The 15,081-nt window shown below is 40.2% G+C and overlaps 1 protein-coding gene across 1 annotated transcript in view; it reads right to left on the reverse strand.

Annotated features, from left to right (window-relative positions):
• Window positions 1-8,328: 8,328 nt before the first annotated feature.
• PCOLCE2 (procollagen C-endopeptidase enhancer 2) overlaps window positions 8,329-15,081 on the reverse strand; it is a 68,519-nt gene continuing 61,766 nt past the window's right edge. The window contains exons 7-9 of the mRNA XM_081827436.1: window positions 13,356-13,439; window positions 11,135-11,302; window positions 8,329-8,907 (exon numbers count right to left, since the gene is read on the reverse strand). Coding sequence (XP_081683562.1) covers window positions 8,777-8,907; window positions 11,135-11,302; window positions 13,356-13,439 — 383 coding nt within the window. The 3' untranslated portion in view covers window positions 8,329-8,776. The remainder of the gene's footprint in view (window positions 8,908-11,134; window positions 11,303-13,355; window positions 13,440-15,081) is intronic.

A 15,081-nucleotide genomic window follows, 5' to 3' on the forward strand; every position in this document is an offset into this window, starting at 1 on the left:
CTCCAGTGGCAGTCACATTGAACTCTTCTAGCTATTTCTTATATTTATAAATACCATGTTTTAAAATAATATATTCACACAAAGACCTGTATGTGAACATTTATAGCAGCTTTATTCATGATCCCCAACTGGATCACTGAGAACAACCAAATGTCCATCAACTGGTGAATGGATAAACAAACTGTACATCTATACAGTGGATATTTATTTACTCAGTGATGCAAAATTGTATCAGACTTCAGTCAGAGGAGCAGAACTACTAGGATATTTGCAGGCATACCTGTATGTTTTTTATAGTGATTTGTTTACAGGGATTTGCTGTTACACAGTTGGGGTTGGTTAAGCAGTCTCTATGAGGCTGTTGTTTCTGCACCTAAGAGCTTAGACTTCACAGGGGAGGCAGTTAGAAAGGGACAGGAGATGGAAAGTGGAAGAAACAAGGACAAAGCTGGAACCCGTGAGGACTGACTGAGACCCGTGTCACTCCTCACTGTCTCCAACTTTGATAATGGGAGTATCCTATCTGAAAAGTTGCCTTTTGCCAGGTTGCTAAACATACACGTGACCCAGGAGTCAAAGACGCTGAAGGAGGATGCAAGGAAAGGTAGAACAATGTAGGCCAGACTGCTGCCCCACCCCGAAATGTGAGCCAGCCGGTAAGTCATACCATGTGGGAACTACAAAAGTGCCTGCCTGAAAGAGAAGATGAAGCCGCTGCTTCAGTTCTGCCCTCCAAATTTCACACGAAAATGGGTCTTGTGGCTCACCCTATCTGGAAGTATATAAGGAAGAAAATTCTGGGAAACATAAAACAGCCTACCCAGGCTGCCTGGGTGGCTTAGTTGGTTAAGCGACTGCCTTCGGCTCGGGTCATGATCCTGGAGTCACGGGATCGAGTCCCGCATCGGGGTCCCTGCTCGGCGGGGAGTCTGCTTCTCCCTCTGACCCTCCCCCCTCTCATGTGCTCTCTCTCTCTCTTATTCTCTCTCTCAAATAAAATCTTAAAAAAACAAAAACAAAAACAAAACAGCCTACCCAAGTTGGCACAGGAACAGACTACTGATCTATGCTATAACATAGATGAGTCTTAAAAGAATTATGCTAAGTGAGGAAACTCATCACAAAAGGCTACATATTGTATGATTCCATTTACATGATATTCTAGAAAAGATAGAACTAGGGAAACTGAAATCAGATCATTGGTTACTAAGATCTGGTGGGAGAAGATTGGTTGCACAATTAATCAAACTATATACTCAAAAAGGGTGAATTTTAATGAATGGAAATTATGCTTCATTAACCTGACAAAAATACATAAGGCTACAACTTACTAAAATAAGAAAATAACAGTAGACTTTTATAATTCATTATCACTCCAAAAGAAAACTGCTTGAATATGCAAGTTAGTAGCCCATCGTTAACACAACACAGTGGGGTGAAGTATGGTAATAAATACCAAGGTAAATTATTTTGTACTTTTTTTTTTTTTTCAAAATAATTTTGGCTATTCTAGCTTCTTTTTTTTCATATAAATTTTGGAATCTGCCTATCAATTTCTACTAAAAGGGTTAGTTGGGATTTTTATTGGAATTGCCTTGGCACTGAAATTTTTGTTTTCCTCAGAAAATACATTTATAAAATCCAAATAGGCTGAGGTTATAGGCAGGCCCTGAGGAGTAAACCAGTTGGGTCTAATTATTCAGAATTACGCTAAGAAAATACTAATGGTACCAGGGATATGGCTGCCCTGAATTTCTCATTTGTAAGCTTATTTTTTAGCTTTCTGGCATCACTGTCCTGTTCATAAATGTGTGTTTCTTAAATATATACTTAGAAGAATTACCAATTATAGCATTTATCTTTATTTGATAATTTCATATTGTTTTCTTTTCCTGCTCTCCTTGTCCCCAGTTTGAAATAAATACTTTTGATATGCCATTCAAAATTAGGAAAAATTTTATGTGCTACCTACATGCTTTAAAAATAGCCATCTTTAAGAGACAAGACTTCTGATATAAATTAGATTACAGTAAAACAGGAAGCAAAACAGCAGGTTTATGTAGGAGGTAAATGTTTAAAAAAAGAACTGTTTCAACCAGGTAAATGACAGGTAAGCTCTATTTCCTTCATTCTGTAGTCTAGAGTTTCCTCTGTGTTGTATGTCTGTCCCTTGGTCTCTCTTTTCATTAGATAAGGCTATTTAACCCATTCTTCAATTTTAGGCAAATTATTCTTATTGAAAGATACTAAAAATTATCAGGTGCTATTTGAAAAGAATTTTGAGGAGGAAAATACTAGCTGCCTCAGTAACTCATCCAGAAATTTAATTAATTTTGTGAGGTTATTTTAATATTTAAAATTTTAAATATTTTAAAACTCATCCCCCCCATTTAATATTTCAGTGGAAATAGCAAATAATCACTGCATTTTCTATAATGATTGTTTTAATGCAGAGGCTTTCTTTTTTTTTTTAAGTTCTAAAACCAGGCAGAAACATTTCTCTCAGTGTTGATGGTGAATGGCACAAATCCGCTGAATGAAAATTTAGCATTATCTATGTGTGTAGCTATCCTAGGACTGATGTCCAGTCAGACACTTAATCTAACAGTTTTATGCTCTCGAAACTATTTCATCATTTAGATTGGAAGAAAACTTAGATCACCTATTTCAACCTTCTCATTTTATAGGTGAGAAAATGACATTTTAAGTAATTTGTCCAAGATTGAATCATGACAGATTTGAGAGCCTGAACTCAATTTATTGTATCAGGTAAGATACATTCCAAAGCTTTCCTTTTTTGAATTAATTTCTCATTGTAGGTTCATTTTGGTCAGAGACCAGAACTTAAGATGCCTAGTCCCTGCTTTTCCAAATGAATAGTTTTTAAAGACTTAATTTATGAGTGAGGACAGAAACAGAGACCAGTGAGATGAGTAAGAATAAGAGGGATAAGAGGGACAGTGAGGTAGTAAACATAAACAGAAAACCAGGAGTCAGTCTCAAAAAGATAACAAGCCAGGGCATGGAGAGACCAAGGGCTTAGAAAGGAGGCACTGGTTGATTTTATTTCTGTGCCACTTTATATCCTGATCAATCTTGTTATTCAAGGATCTGGAAACAATTTAAGACCTATAAGGGATCTCAGAAAGGATCCAATTTACCTTTCTCATTTTACAGAAAAGGAAACTGAAGTTCTCCCACTGCTACACCGTGAAGAAGAATCCAAGTCTTTGTCTGCCTCATCCAGGAGGCTCTTAATTACATTATGTCACTGTTATTATTAATTTCTTGTTTGTAAGATAAATTAACCAGCTGTATGAAATCTTTAAGTTTATAAATTTTCTTAATAGATTTCTGTACTCAAAAGCCCTAGCTCACTGTTTAAATGTAACCTAATCTTAGTATCAGAATCCCACGGGGATATCTTTCCAGCAAAAGATAACATTTCAAATTTATAATCAAATTTTAGCCTTTTTAAACCTAATTGCTGACTTTGTTTTTTAGAGGAAGAAGCAAATTACAAAAACAAAGTAGAAGTCTAGTTTTTAAAATGTTTTTAATTGAAGAATAACTGACACACAATGTTACATTAGTTTCTGGTGTACAACATAGTGATTAAAGAAGTTTATTCATTATGCTGTGCTCACCCCAAGTGTAGCTACCATCTGTCACCATACAACACTCTTACAGTACCGTTGATTATATTCCCCAAGCTGTACCTTTCATCCCCATGACTTAAAAGTGAGGATTTTAAATAACAACATCAAAATTATCCAGAACAAACTTCTGTGTACATCCCAGAGCTACTTCGAATACCCAATTCTGTACATCCATGTATACTCCCACACTTGTACTTCCTTAGGCTCTATGTTAAAAAGAGGCTGTTAGTGTGTGAATCATGGTCCTCACATATTTAATTCAAGATGCTTAATTATAAAAAGATTTTTAAAAATCAATATTTTGTCCTTGGAGTAGGGCTTATAGATACATCTAAGCAACAAATTTGTAAAACTCTATTAATTCTAACAACTCACCTGCAGGTTTTTTGGCTTTTCTAGTTGAATTATCATGTCATCTTTGCATTGTAACAGTCATTTCTTCCTGTCCAATATCATTTATTTCTTTTTCTTTCCTTAATACATTAACTAGACCCACCAGTGCAATTTTTAATAGAAATGTTGACTTCAGGCATTTTTGTCTTATCCATGACATTAAAATGCTTTCAGTATGTCACCATTTGCTGCAGGTTTTTTTGTCAGCTTAAGGAAGCTTTTTTCTATTTTTAGTTTCCTCAAGGTTTATTTTGTCATGAATAAATGTTGGATTATATCAAATGCTTTTCTGCATTATTAAGATCAAATGATTTTTCTCCTTACATGTATTGCGAATAGGGCTTAACAGAAACTTTCCCCATTCTGTTGAGTCCACGACCTTTGTTTGACTCCAGCTTCATTTACCTAGTAATCTGATACTACAGTATGTGTACTATGTTGCTAGGCAAACTTGCTTGTGGTGTAAATGAACCCTGACTGGTAAATTGCATTGGATTGGGAGGAACTATAATGGAACTCTAAATACCTGATAGGGGAGCCACAGCTTTGGGTTTTCCTGAGTGTGTAACTCTTATAATGAGGCATGTCATCTAGGAGGAGCCTGGAAGCTACTATGCCTATGGAGTTCATACGAGAGATCTGGTTTCTGAGGAAATGGGAACTTTAAGGTGGAGTGTCTGCACCCACCTGACATGAATCGAGGCCCCTGGCATCTGAGACATTATCTAGGAAGGCCAAAGAAAACAGCTCATGGATGGCTGTGTGCACTGCTCCCAGTCTGGCCCTATCCTGTTAAGCTCTGGTCCTTGTTCTATAGCTCTGGGGATATTATGGGTAATGAGAGAGGCCTGTGGTATGTTTAGTTGCGCCTACAACTGCCTAGCTGGCATTGCAAATCTAGGAATGCAGTGAAGTATGAACATTGATTTCTTGATGTTAAATCAATCATGCATTTCTGGGATAAATCCAACTTGATCGTGACTTATTTTGTTTGTCGGATTTTGTCTGATAATTATTTTGTTTTTGTACCTATGTTCATAAGTGAGATCAGACTGGATCCTATGTTTGCTGAAATTTTGGTATTAAGATTCCACTAATCTCACAAAAAGAATTGCTGAATGTTACTTCTTTATTTATATTCTAGAATAGTATGTGTTAGATTGGTAGTATTTGTCCCTTCGATATTTGGTAGACCTCCTAAGTCAAACTATCTGGACCTGGAATTTTATTTGAAGAAAGAGTTTTAATTACTGTTTGAATTTCTTTAATGGTTACAAGACTATTTAAGTATTCTGTTTCTACTTGAGTCTGAATTGGTAAGTACAGTTTAGCAGTTTGTCCATTTCATCTAAGTTTTCAAATCTATTTACCTTCTCTGCTAGTTTTAAAATTTCAAACTCTGGGGGCACCTGGGTGGCTCAGTCTTTGGGCGTGTCTGCCTTGGGCTCAGGTCATGATCCCGGGGTCCTGGGATCGAGCCCCGCATCAGGTACCCCGCTCAGCAGGAAGCCTGCTTCTCCCTCTCCCACTCCCCCTGCTTGTGTTCCCTCTCTCGCTGTGTCTCTCTCTGTCAAATAAATAAATATTTTAAAAAAATAAAATAAAAAGTAAAATTTCAAACTCTGTATCCTTTTATAGTTACCCTAGATATTTTAATGTAAAGGCTTAAGTTATCAAAGTTCTAAATTAAATTTTTATCCTTCTCTCTCTAATTAAAGGAACTTAGAACATTTAGGGCAAGCTCCCCTCTCCCCCACCTTCTTTAAATGTTTTCCACTCGAATTTACTTTTTTTTCTGCAAATTTGTTTGTTTGCACTTATATAAATATATCCATGAATTCAAGCCAAAGGAATTTCTGCTTAATATTACTTAACTCACGTTAGAATTACTCATCAGTAGCTGTTTTTAAATTTTATTTATTTATTTATTTATTTGACAGCGCTCCAGCAAGTGTAGGGGGGAGGGGCAGGGGGAGAGGGAGAGAGAATCCCAAGCAGACTCTGCACTGAGCATGGAGCCCCTACACCAGGCTTGATCCCACGACCCTGAGACCACGACCTGAGCCGAAATCAAGAGTCTGACGCTCAGCTGACTGCACCACCCAGGCGCCCCCCTTCAGCTGTTTTATTATAAGGCTCTTCTTTAAAGAAGATTTTTGTTATTAGTTTCTTTCACTAAAGCAGTCCAGAAGATATAGTGGGAGCCTGGCTGCCCTTTCCTACGGAAAGAAAAAAAAGAAGGTAAATTTCTTCAACTAAGGTTAACCTTTGACTAAATAAGTTATATAACAGAATTTAAGATTTGGAAACTTTGCAAAATTCATATATTTTTATTATAGGAATTGAATTCAAAGGATGAAAATTAAGCTAACAGGACCCCCTGAAACACATCAGAGAGTCTGGAAATGTTTTATGATGTATTAGTATGGTCACCCATTTGTTCATCATGTGTATTTGAGTCCCCAAGTACAAGTACTAAAAACAAAAACAAAACTTAGTCAATTACACTTTGAAAAAATAAAATTAAAAAAAAAGTTCCTAAAAGAGAAATAATTCCCAGAAGTCATCTAGTCTAACTCCTTCAATTTATAACTAAGGAAACTCAAGTTCAGTCAAAATAAGTGATTTATTAAACAAGAAAGAAATTAAGAAATGGTTGTTGGACCAAAAGAGCAAGGTCACTATTCAGCTTATCTCTGTTTTGAATAATTGAATTAAAAGACAAACCAGTGCCATTCGTTATTAACCACTGATTCCCTCAACAGTTCAAAGTCTTGTGTCAGAGATGTCAATGGTATAAATAGTTTGGAGTCCTTTTCCCAATTTTTACCTCACTGTGACTCAGGCACCCACCCAGCACAAATGGCAGTCTTTCTGCTGGTAATGCACCAATTAGAAGAGAAGGAGAAGAAATACAACAATCTTTTTTTTTTTTTTTAAGTAATCCCCACACCCCACACCCCACACCACACACACTCCAGACGAGTCATCTCGAACTCCCGTTCGAGAGATCAAGAGTCCCGCGCTCTACTGGCTGAGCCAGCCAGGTGCCCCCCAAATACTGAAATCTTTGGTAATCATTGCAAAGTCTCATAACATGCGTTCTTGAAAGGAACTCCCCTGCCTTGAAGGTTAGAATCAATCAGGATTCCACAGTTGCATCCTGGCTGGGCACAGCTGTGCCTTGTGGGGGACCTTTCTAAAAGGTGGCACTGGCCAGGGAAGTCAACCACCAACTCCTGCCGTTCATCCACCTTCTCAGCTGCTGAATTCTCTGGGACTGATGGGGGCAGCCCAGTGGGAGAGGTTAGGAATGATTCCTGACCCCACAACCAGGCCACATTCATGGCTTGCTTGTGCTCAGTCAGCTGCCAAAACAGAGGCATTCTTCCTTTCGAAATTCTTTTTTTTTTTGCCTTTTGAATGGTCACTTCTAGGGCTGGGAATTATTGTGTTTACCCAAAAGAAACTTTTCCTTATTTCTAAACCTTTGGTTCTACCATGAGAGACCTTGTGACCCAAGTCTTTGTTCGTCCCTGATGTGCTTCCCCCCCCCCACCCGTCCTCAGACAGGGATGGTTGCCCCCTCTTCCACAGCTGCTGGCCGGCAAACTCCTGAGGGCTGGTTGCCACAGCCTTTGCAGGTTCAACAGCTGTGTGCAGAGGCGGGGAGTTCCTTCACAGTTCCTCCACCACTGAGTGAAAACTGATTCCTCAAAGGCCACAGCAGAAAGCATCCTAGCTGATGCAGCCTGATCCAGTTAAGTGGGGAGGAACAGGACCGGGGCATCAGACTCACCTCTAATTTCAAGTCCTATAAAACAACCCATGGTGATTTAGGCAGCAAAGGAAACAAAGAGCCAACGCTGCAAAGTCAGGCTAAGAGGGTTTTCCTCTGGGGCAGGGAGGGCCTCTTCTGGTGGCAGGGAGGGCACTGGGTAGGAGCCAGGACTTCTGAGCTTGAGTGCCAGCTGGGTCTCTTGGGAGATGTGTGCTCTAGATGAGTCACTAAATAGACCCGAGCTTCAATTTCTGTTACAAAATGAAGGAGGTGAACTAGATCCCTGAGGGATGCCATTCTAACACTAACGTTCTCTGATTCTCCAGAGAATTATAGTCTACTTACATTACTGGATCCATCCCGTCCCTGAAGTTCTTGGAATGCTAACTCTTTCAGCAAAGTGTAAATTGATGCCAAACTGATATGTAAAAAAGCAGGGAAGTTCCTTTTTACAGTGTTCCATTTTCTATAAAAACAAGTTTAATGGCTGCTATGTAGTCATTTAAAAATATTTTATTAAGCACTGACTTAAAAAAATGCAAGAGAAGAATATAACACCTCAGAGCAAATGCTTGAAGGTAAAACAAGTATCACTATAAATATTGCACTTATAAAATCTCTTTTTTACATCTTCACACAACTTATTTCTAAAATACCCTTTTACAGAGATGTATAAATAAACTGCTTCCACACTGAGAACGCTTGATACATTCAGTTTCCTGTCACTGCACTAAGTCTGCAGGTTTTCAATCACGCATCTGTTCCTCTCGGTGCAGACACAGAACTTCCACCAGTGATATCGGAGGTCTCATACCTACATCATGTGAAGAGTAAATCTTTCTGAATGCTCAATAATTAATATAAGATTTTTTTTTCTACAGAGAAAAATATAGATCTTTCAAAGGCAATGACAGAATGCAACTTAAATTGACACAGTTCACTATTAACATTGCTTGTCTTTCAAGGCATCCAGAAGCTTCTGATTCTTGGTCTTGAACATCATGATAAAGCTGTCTGGCATGATTTTGCCTCGCCCGTCTTCACCCACCTGGCCCATAATAATGTAATTTAGACCTAAAAAAAAGAGAATATAAATTAATTTTTTCTCTATGTGTATTATCCTTTTAATATTATTTTTAAAGATTTTATTTATTTGAGAGAGCGCACATGAGCGGGAGGGAGGGGGAGTGGGAGAGGGAGAAGCAGTCTCCCCACCGAGCAGGGAGCCCGACATGGGGCTCGATCCCAGGACCCTGGGATCATGGCCTGAGCCAAAGGCAGACGCTTCACCAACTGAGCCACCCAGGAGCCCCTCTATGTCTACTGTTTTGATACAACTTAGACTATAACTTACCTCTAGATAAATGATCTGTAAATGGTATAACTATACATTTTGTCTATCCAGGATAAAGTCCGGTTTAAGCCTCTCATTAGAAAAAAATCTGAATTCAACTAAGTTACATGTCCCATCTCTGCCACCACTAGGAAGATGGATGGAGTGAGGAGATCCGGTCATGCCCTGCTCTGCGGTGCTGTAGGCCTGGGGGATTGACTGAGCACCTGCCGTGCACAATGCACTGCGTTCATGTGGAAGGCTGTCCTTCCTCAAGGGGCCTCTGTGCTCCCGGACACGTCATCCCCAGATGGCCTCTCATCGTCCCCTAGTGCTTCTGGATTCCCAGGCATTTGGCAACTAACGATCCACTGTCTTCGGCTGCTGTGGTCGACTTGAACTCTTTTCAACATCTTGAGCATTTATACTACGGTAGTTTCTTGAGGACATGGGTGCGTCATCTATTTGCAGTCTCACAGTTCCTTGCAACAAATAGGTACTAAGAAGTACTTCTGTCAGAGACACACTCTTTTGTATAACAGTGTGTCCGGCTAAGTTAGGCCTAGACTGGGGCCCAAGCTATTTTGGATTCAACTCTGAAGATCTACACTGTCTGAGAAAAATGTCATAAAGGAGGTGTGTATTACCGTCTCTTATTCTCCCTCTCTCCTGTGTGTCATAAGAGAAATATGTGTGTCCTTTCCTCTGGCATGACCCTTCCTCTGTGGGCTACCACTGTCCTCATAGTGACCTTGAGCCTCTGCAAGCTTGGAGGGCTGTGCAGGTGGGCGCCTCCTCAAGGCTGGGCTGCCGGCATTGTGGTGAGACCGTGCAGTTAAGTTTCTCCACGGACGTTACCTGCTTCTCCTGGCAGTGCGGGGGAGAAGTGTTAGCTCTTACAGAGCCTTTGCTATCCCCTCTGAAGACTCAACGTGAAGCTGCTAGCCTCTAGGCTCTCCCTCTCTCTCTCTCTCTATCTCTCGTGTGTGTGTGTGTGTGTGTGTGTGTGTGTATGCTTTGGTTTGGTTGTGGGAGAGGTTTGTAATAAGACTGAGGAAAGGAAGGAGCTGGGATTGGACAGAGAAATCATGGTATATCACCCAATGGAATACCAGGCATTATTACCATTCCAGAGAGAGAGAGAGATCTATCTATATGTGCCTTTTGTGGAAAGATGTCTACACACATCATGTGGGGAAAGTTGCAGACCTATTAGAGCACAATCTCATTTGTCTAACTGTGTACACGTGTGCTTTCTATAGATAGAAACTTTCTAGAAGGAACTTTTCATGGTATCTCTGGGGAAAGGGAAAGGGCTTCACTTTTTATTTTATTTCCTTCTTTACTTCCTTAAACTTTTCAAAAACCATAAACATACATTACTTTTATAAGTTAAAGAACTTATGAAAAAAAAAAAATCCTGCACCTCTGGCTCTGGACTTTTTCCTTTTTTTAACTTTCCCTTTTCCATAATTTCTCTTAAACTGATTTCCATGTGTGGATTTGATGATTCTATATCTGCAAATGATTCCCAAATCTTTAATTGTAGCCCATATATACCTCTCTCTTCTGAACTTCAGCTCCGAATTCCCTGCTCCTTGCTGGATATCTTCCTCTAAACTTGCATGGGCCCCTTAAGTGCAATAGCTGAAAATCTCTTTCCCCCCAAACTGCTCCTTCTGTGTCTGTTCCTTGTTGATCCAGCTTCAGATGCTTCTTGGATCTTTCATCATTTCCACTCTCTCATCTTCTGCCACAAGTTACAAGAACTGGAACCAGAGCCCCATTCTGCCTGACTCCAAAGGCCTGCCTTCTACACCAGAAGTGGGCAACAGATTAAGCCTGATCTCACTTCCCTTGCTCAACTAGGGCATGGAAAGATCCGAGACTTGCTTGGACTCTCTCTCGTTCCCTTCTCTGTCCTCGATCTCCCCTAGAAGAAAGACCAATGTTTTCCTCCATACTTACCTCTCCTGAGGAGAGGGCACTGCTTGCAGACCACAGTGACCTTGGCACTCATGTTCTTGCCAGCCTGCTGAATTGCCAGATTTCCCTCTTTGTAGATGTTGATGATCGAGACGGTGGCATGCAAGCTTCCACCTCGGGTGACAGTTGTGATCACGGTGCCGGCCAATACTGCCGAAGAAAACATGTGGAAATAATATGGCCCCGAAGGCAAACGCAGGCAGAACTGAAAATAATTGTATGTTCTTCTAAGTTTCAGATGGGTAACATTTTCATATTCAAGAGAAGGCCATAACAGAGCTGTCAGATTTGATTCTGCACATTTGTCCCCAGAATTCAGGTTGGAAAGAAAGAGGCCATGGAGCCATAATGTTACCCAGGTTACTAGGTGTTGATACCCAGGACAGAAACCTAAATGTCTCCTGCCCTGCAGTCTGTTGCTGAGGTGGGAACTCTTTACAATGTTTTATCCAACATGGGGACCATTTACCAAGTAAGGGAGAGGCTTATGAGCCTCCACCTATGAATACGCAATAAGACCTTGAGTTTTTAGAGACAGTTCGGGTTGCATGACAGGGGTTTGAGCCATGAAGATCTGAGTCTTCCTGTCTGTGTGGTGAGTGCCTACCTTTCTGTGTCTTTCCCCCTTGCTCTTTAGCTGTCCTCTCTCCTTCAACTCGGGTTCATCCCATGGGTCCCCATCTCTAATTATCAGTAAATATCTGTGTTTTTCTGGGTCTTTCTTATCCACCTTGTATATCTCATTTAACAAAGTAATGTTTTCTTGCTTTAAAAAAAAAACAAACCCCAAAAAACCCTAGCAAAACTCAGTTGCTTTTCATTATGTAACCCTCTCTTTCTTCCATCGTGATGCAAGAGGTTAAGAGTCTCACTTCGGAGCCATGGAAGGCTGGATGCTATATTTCTCAAAGACATGCTTTTGGTGTTTTGTGGGTGACAATTCTGTGTGGTGCAGGACTTGGATTGGGAGAATGTTTTATGAGCCTTATCCCTGTTACCAATGCAGGCTGAGAACCAGTGGGCCACTGGGGATAGTATTTGGTCATTTTGCCATGTAAGAGAGTCACAATGGAATAAATCAAGTTTTGGACTTGGCTGACCCGACCCTTCAGGATAAAGTGAGAAGTCACTGCTTATGCAGCAGGCAAAATCCATAAAATCAGAATTCTTACCATGCCTTACTTTGATTCCTGGTGGTAAGTGTTCACTGCAAAATGTTAGTCTAGAGCCAAGGGAAATCAGGTGGCTCCAAAGGACATGGAGGGAGATTTCCTTAAGCACCTCCCACCAAAGACTAACCTGGATGTGATAGTAATTTGTTTTCATTTTTATGCCTTTTATTTGAATTTCAGCACACAAACTCCAGTAAGGTTTAGGGCCCTAGATTCTTCAGTGTCTTCACACCTTTGCTACGACATAGTTCGTTTGGGCTGCAGAGAGTCACCACCTTCAGGCACAGAAAAAGTAAGCCAAGCCTTTTCTGGGAGACCCTTCATTCTGGGTAACGTATTTAGGTTTTAGCAACTTTCTTTTCCTGACAAGACTTTTCTTCAATGTCCCTTTTAAAAATAGCCCACGTAATTAAATTTGGTATCTCTTGCTCTTTAGTGATTTTTACAGAAAGTGCCTTTTTTTTTTTTTTTTTTTTTAAATTGGAGAAAGCTCTTAGAAATTCTAAGTCATTAGGTAGTATCTCCTCAGGTTTCAATTTATAAGCATTTCCAAATAGATTTCAGGTTCCCAAGTTTTAATTTAGTACTTTGGAAGGACACGACAGAGGAAATACTTGAATTTCTTCTGAGAAAGGCCAGCTTGGATTGGTTTCTAATTTACTTAAGTGGAATTACAGATGTGTGAAAAAATACCCAGGACATGAAAAATATGTGAGAAAAAGGGTACAGGGTTTTTCAAGAACACTGAGCCAGCCAGAATACACAAAGCAGCAGTATCATACTCCAGGAGTCAAACTGATAAGTTTATGTGAAAAAAAGCATATTTTCTGTATACATATTATTCTCAGTTGTGAACTCTAACACTCTGAACAGCACTAGTCAACGTACCTTAGGGTATAGGAAAATCTTTTCTTGGGTAAATGAAGAGTGTAACTGACACTTTACCATCACATTCGTGGCGGTTCCTTTGAGATTAAGCATGCAGTCTCAAGTTTCTGATTAAAGAGAAAAGGCGGGGTTTTATTTCTTACCAAAGTTACTTGAACAATAATTGCTCTCCAGAGTCCCCGTCCGTCTACACTTTTGTTGACACAGGGCCACTGTGGGTTTTAAACCTAAATTCAAAGAAGAAAGACATAAGATTCAGGAAAATGAATTCAAGCGTGATTGGTGTTTAGACCTGAATCCATCTATTTAAAATTCCTATTTATTTCCCTGAGCCACCAAGCTGTCATTGCAATGAAATCATTCGAAAACATTCAAAACAAATTCTTTAAGCTACCAACTACTGCTCTAATTTCCTCAGGGTAACTCAATACCCTCTGCTGAATTTTAAACCTGCGATCAAAGATAACCCAAATTTAGCCCTATTCTCTTCTTCCCTTATATATAACTAACACTCACCAAAAACAGATGCAGTCTCCATGCGCCCTGCTTAGAAGAACCCAGTACAACAAATAAGAACTCAGAAAATATAGGTTAATTCTTCACTTTACAAAAGGCATCCGACGGTGCTCCCCCTGAGGATAGAGGGAGCTTTCTGGGTGCATTTAAAATACACAGCTGCCCAAATGTGAGTGGTATACGTTTGGAGAAACACTGCTCATGCGTAAAGTGTGTTATACCTGTAAATAGCTGTAACCGATCACTAAACATTTATTTTGAGCCTATCATTGCCTATAAGGATCTTAAGAACTGAGAAGTTGACTAATTTAAGAATAAAATGAAATAGGTAAACACAGCAAAGGTGTTCGTCAGCAAAGGTGATTTTCGCCCTCGGGTGACATTTTGCCCGGCCCGCAAATAGCTGTGGCTGTCACGGCAAGGGCCGCTACTGCCATCTAGTGGGTAGATACCGGGCATGCTGCCAAACATCCTACAAGAAACAGCTCCCCACAGCAAAGCATTAGCTGGCCCAAAATGTAAATGCTGCCAACGTTGAGAAACGGGGGGTTAACGAAATGAAAATATTTAATTCCCATTATCATCAATAAAAAAAAGTTTCCAAAATATTTGCTAATTATTCACTTATATGTGGCAATATGCTAGGAAGAACCAAACAACAACTGGAACAGAATTGTACTCCCCGGGCAAGATTTTGCAATTGTAACACTGCCCTTCTGATATGTTTTGTGAACTCTTCTGTGAATTTATTTATTTAGTCTTAATTTGTACCCATACTTAACTCCAAAAAAGGATCTCAAGTGGATCACAATATTAAAATACGTACAATTTAATGTTAAAATACATATAATAGCATCTGTGTGTGTGTATAATTTTTTTTTTTTTAAGACAAAGAGCTCAGAGAACATTTAGAGGGAACATGGTTCCAGAAGTTGGGGACCTAACTTTACCTAATGAACTGAGTCAAAAAGTAGCGGCATTAGTGGTTCTCCACGTCTGATGAAAGAGCATGCTTTCCGTGGACACTGGAAACGGCTCTTCTCAACCTCGGAACATCAGTCTGGAAACTGGGTGCGTGTCCCACCCTGGTCCTTCCCTCCCATCGGTAGATCCCTGCTCTTTTGGTTTTAGGTCATCATTAGAGCACCCTGAACCTTCTCACCTCACTGTCTGCTCTCTCCCTGCACTCCCTGCATGGCAGGTGGTCCCGGGCCCTTCCTCTCCAGATGCACCTGCGCCCATCTCGGCGGGTCCCCCCACCACTCTCAGTGCCGTGGCTCCATCCTTCCCAGACGTTCCCTCTGCCCTGTCTCCATCACTCAGTCCCAGACTCACATGTCTTCCTGCTCGTCC

Source organism: Leptonychotes weddellii, chromosome 1 (assembly GCF_054177405.1).
Source record: "Leptonychotes weddellii isolate Sample4059 chromosome 1, ASM5417740v2, whole genome shotgun sequence".
NCBI lineage: Eukaryota > Metazoa > Chordata > Mammalia > Carnivora > Phocidae > Leptonychotes > Leptonychotes weddellii.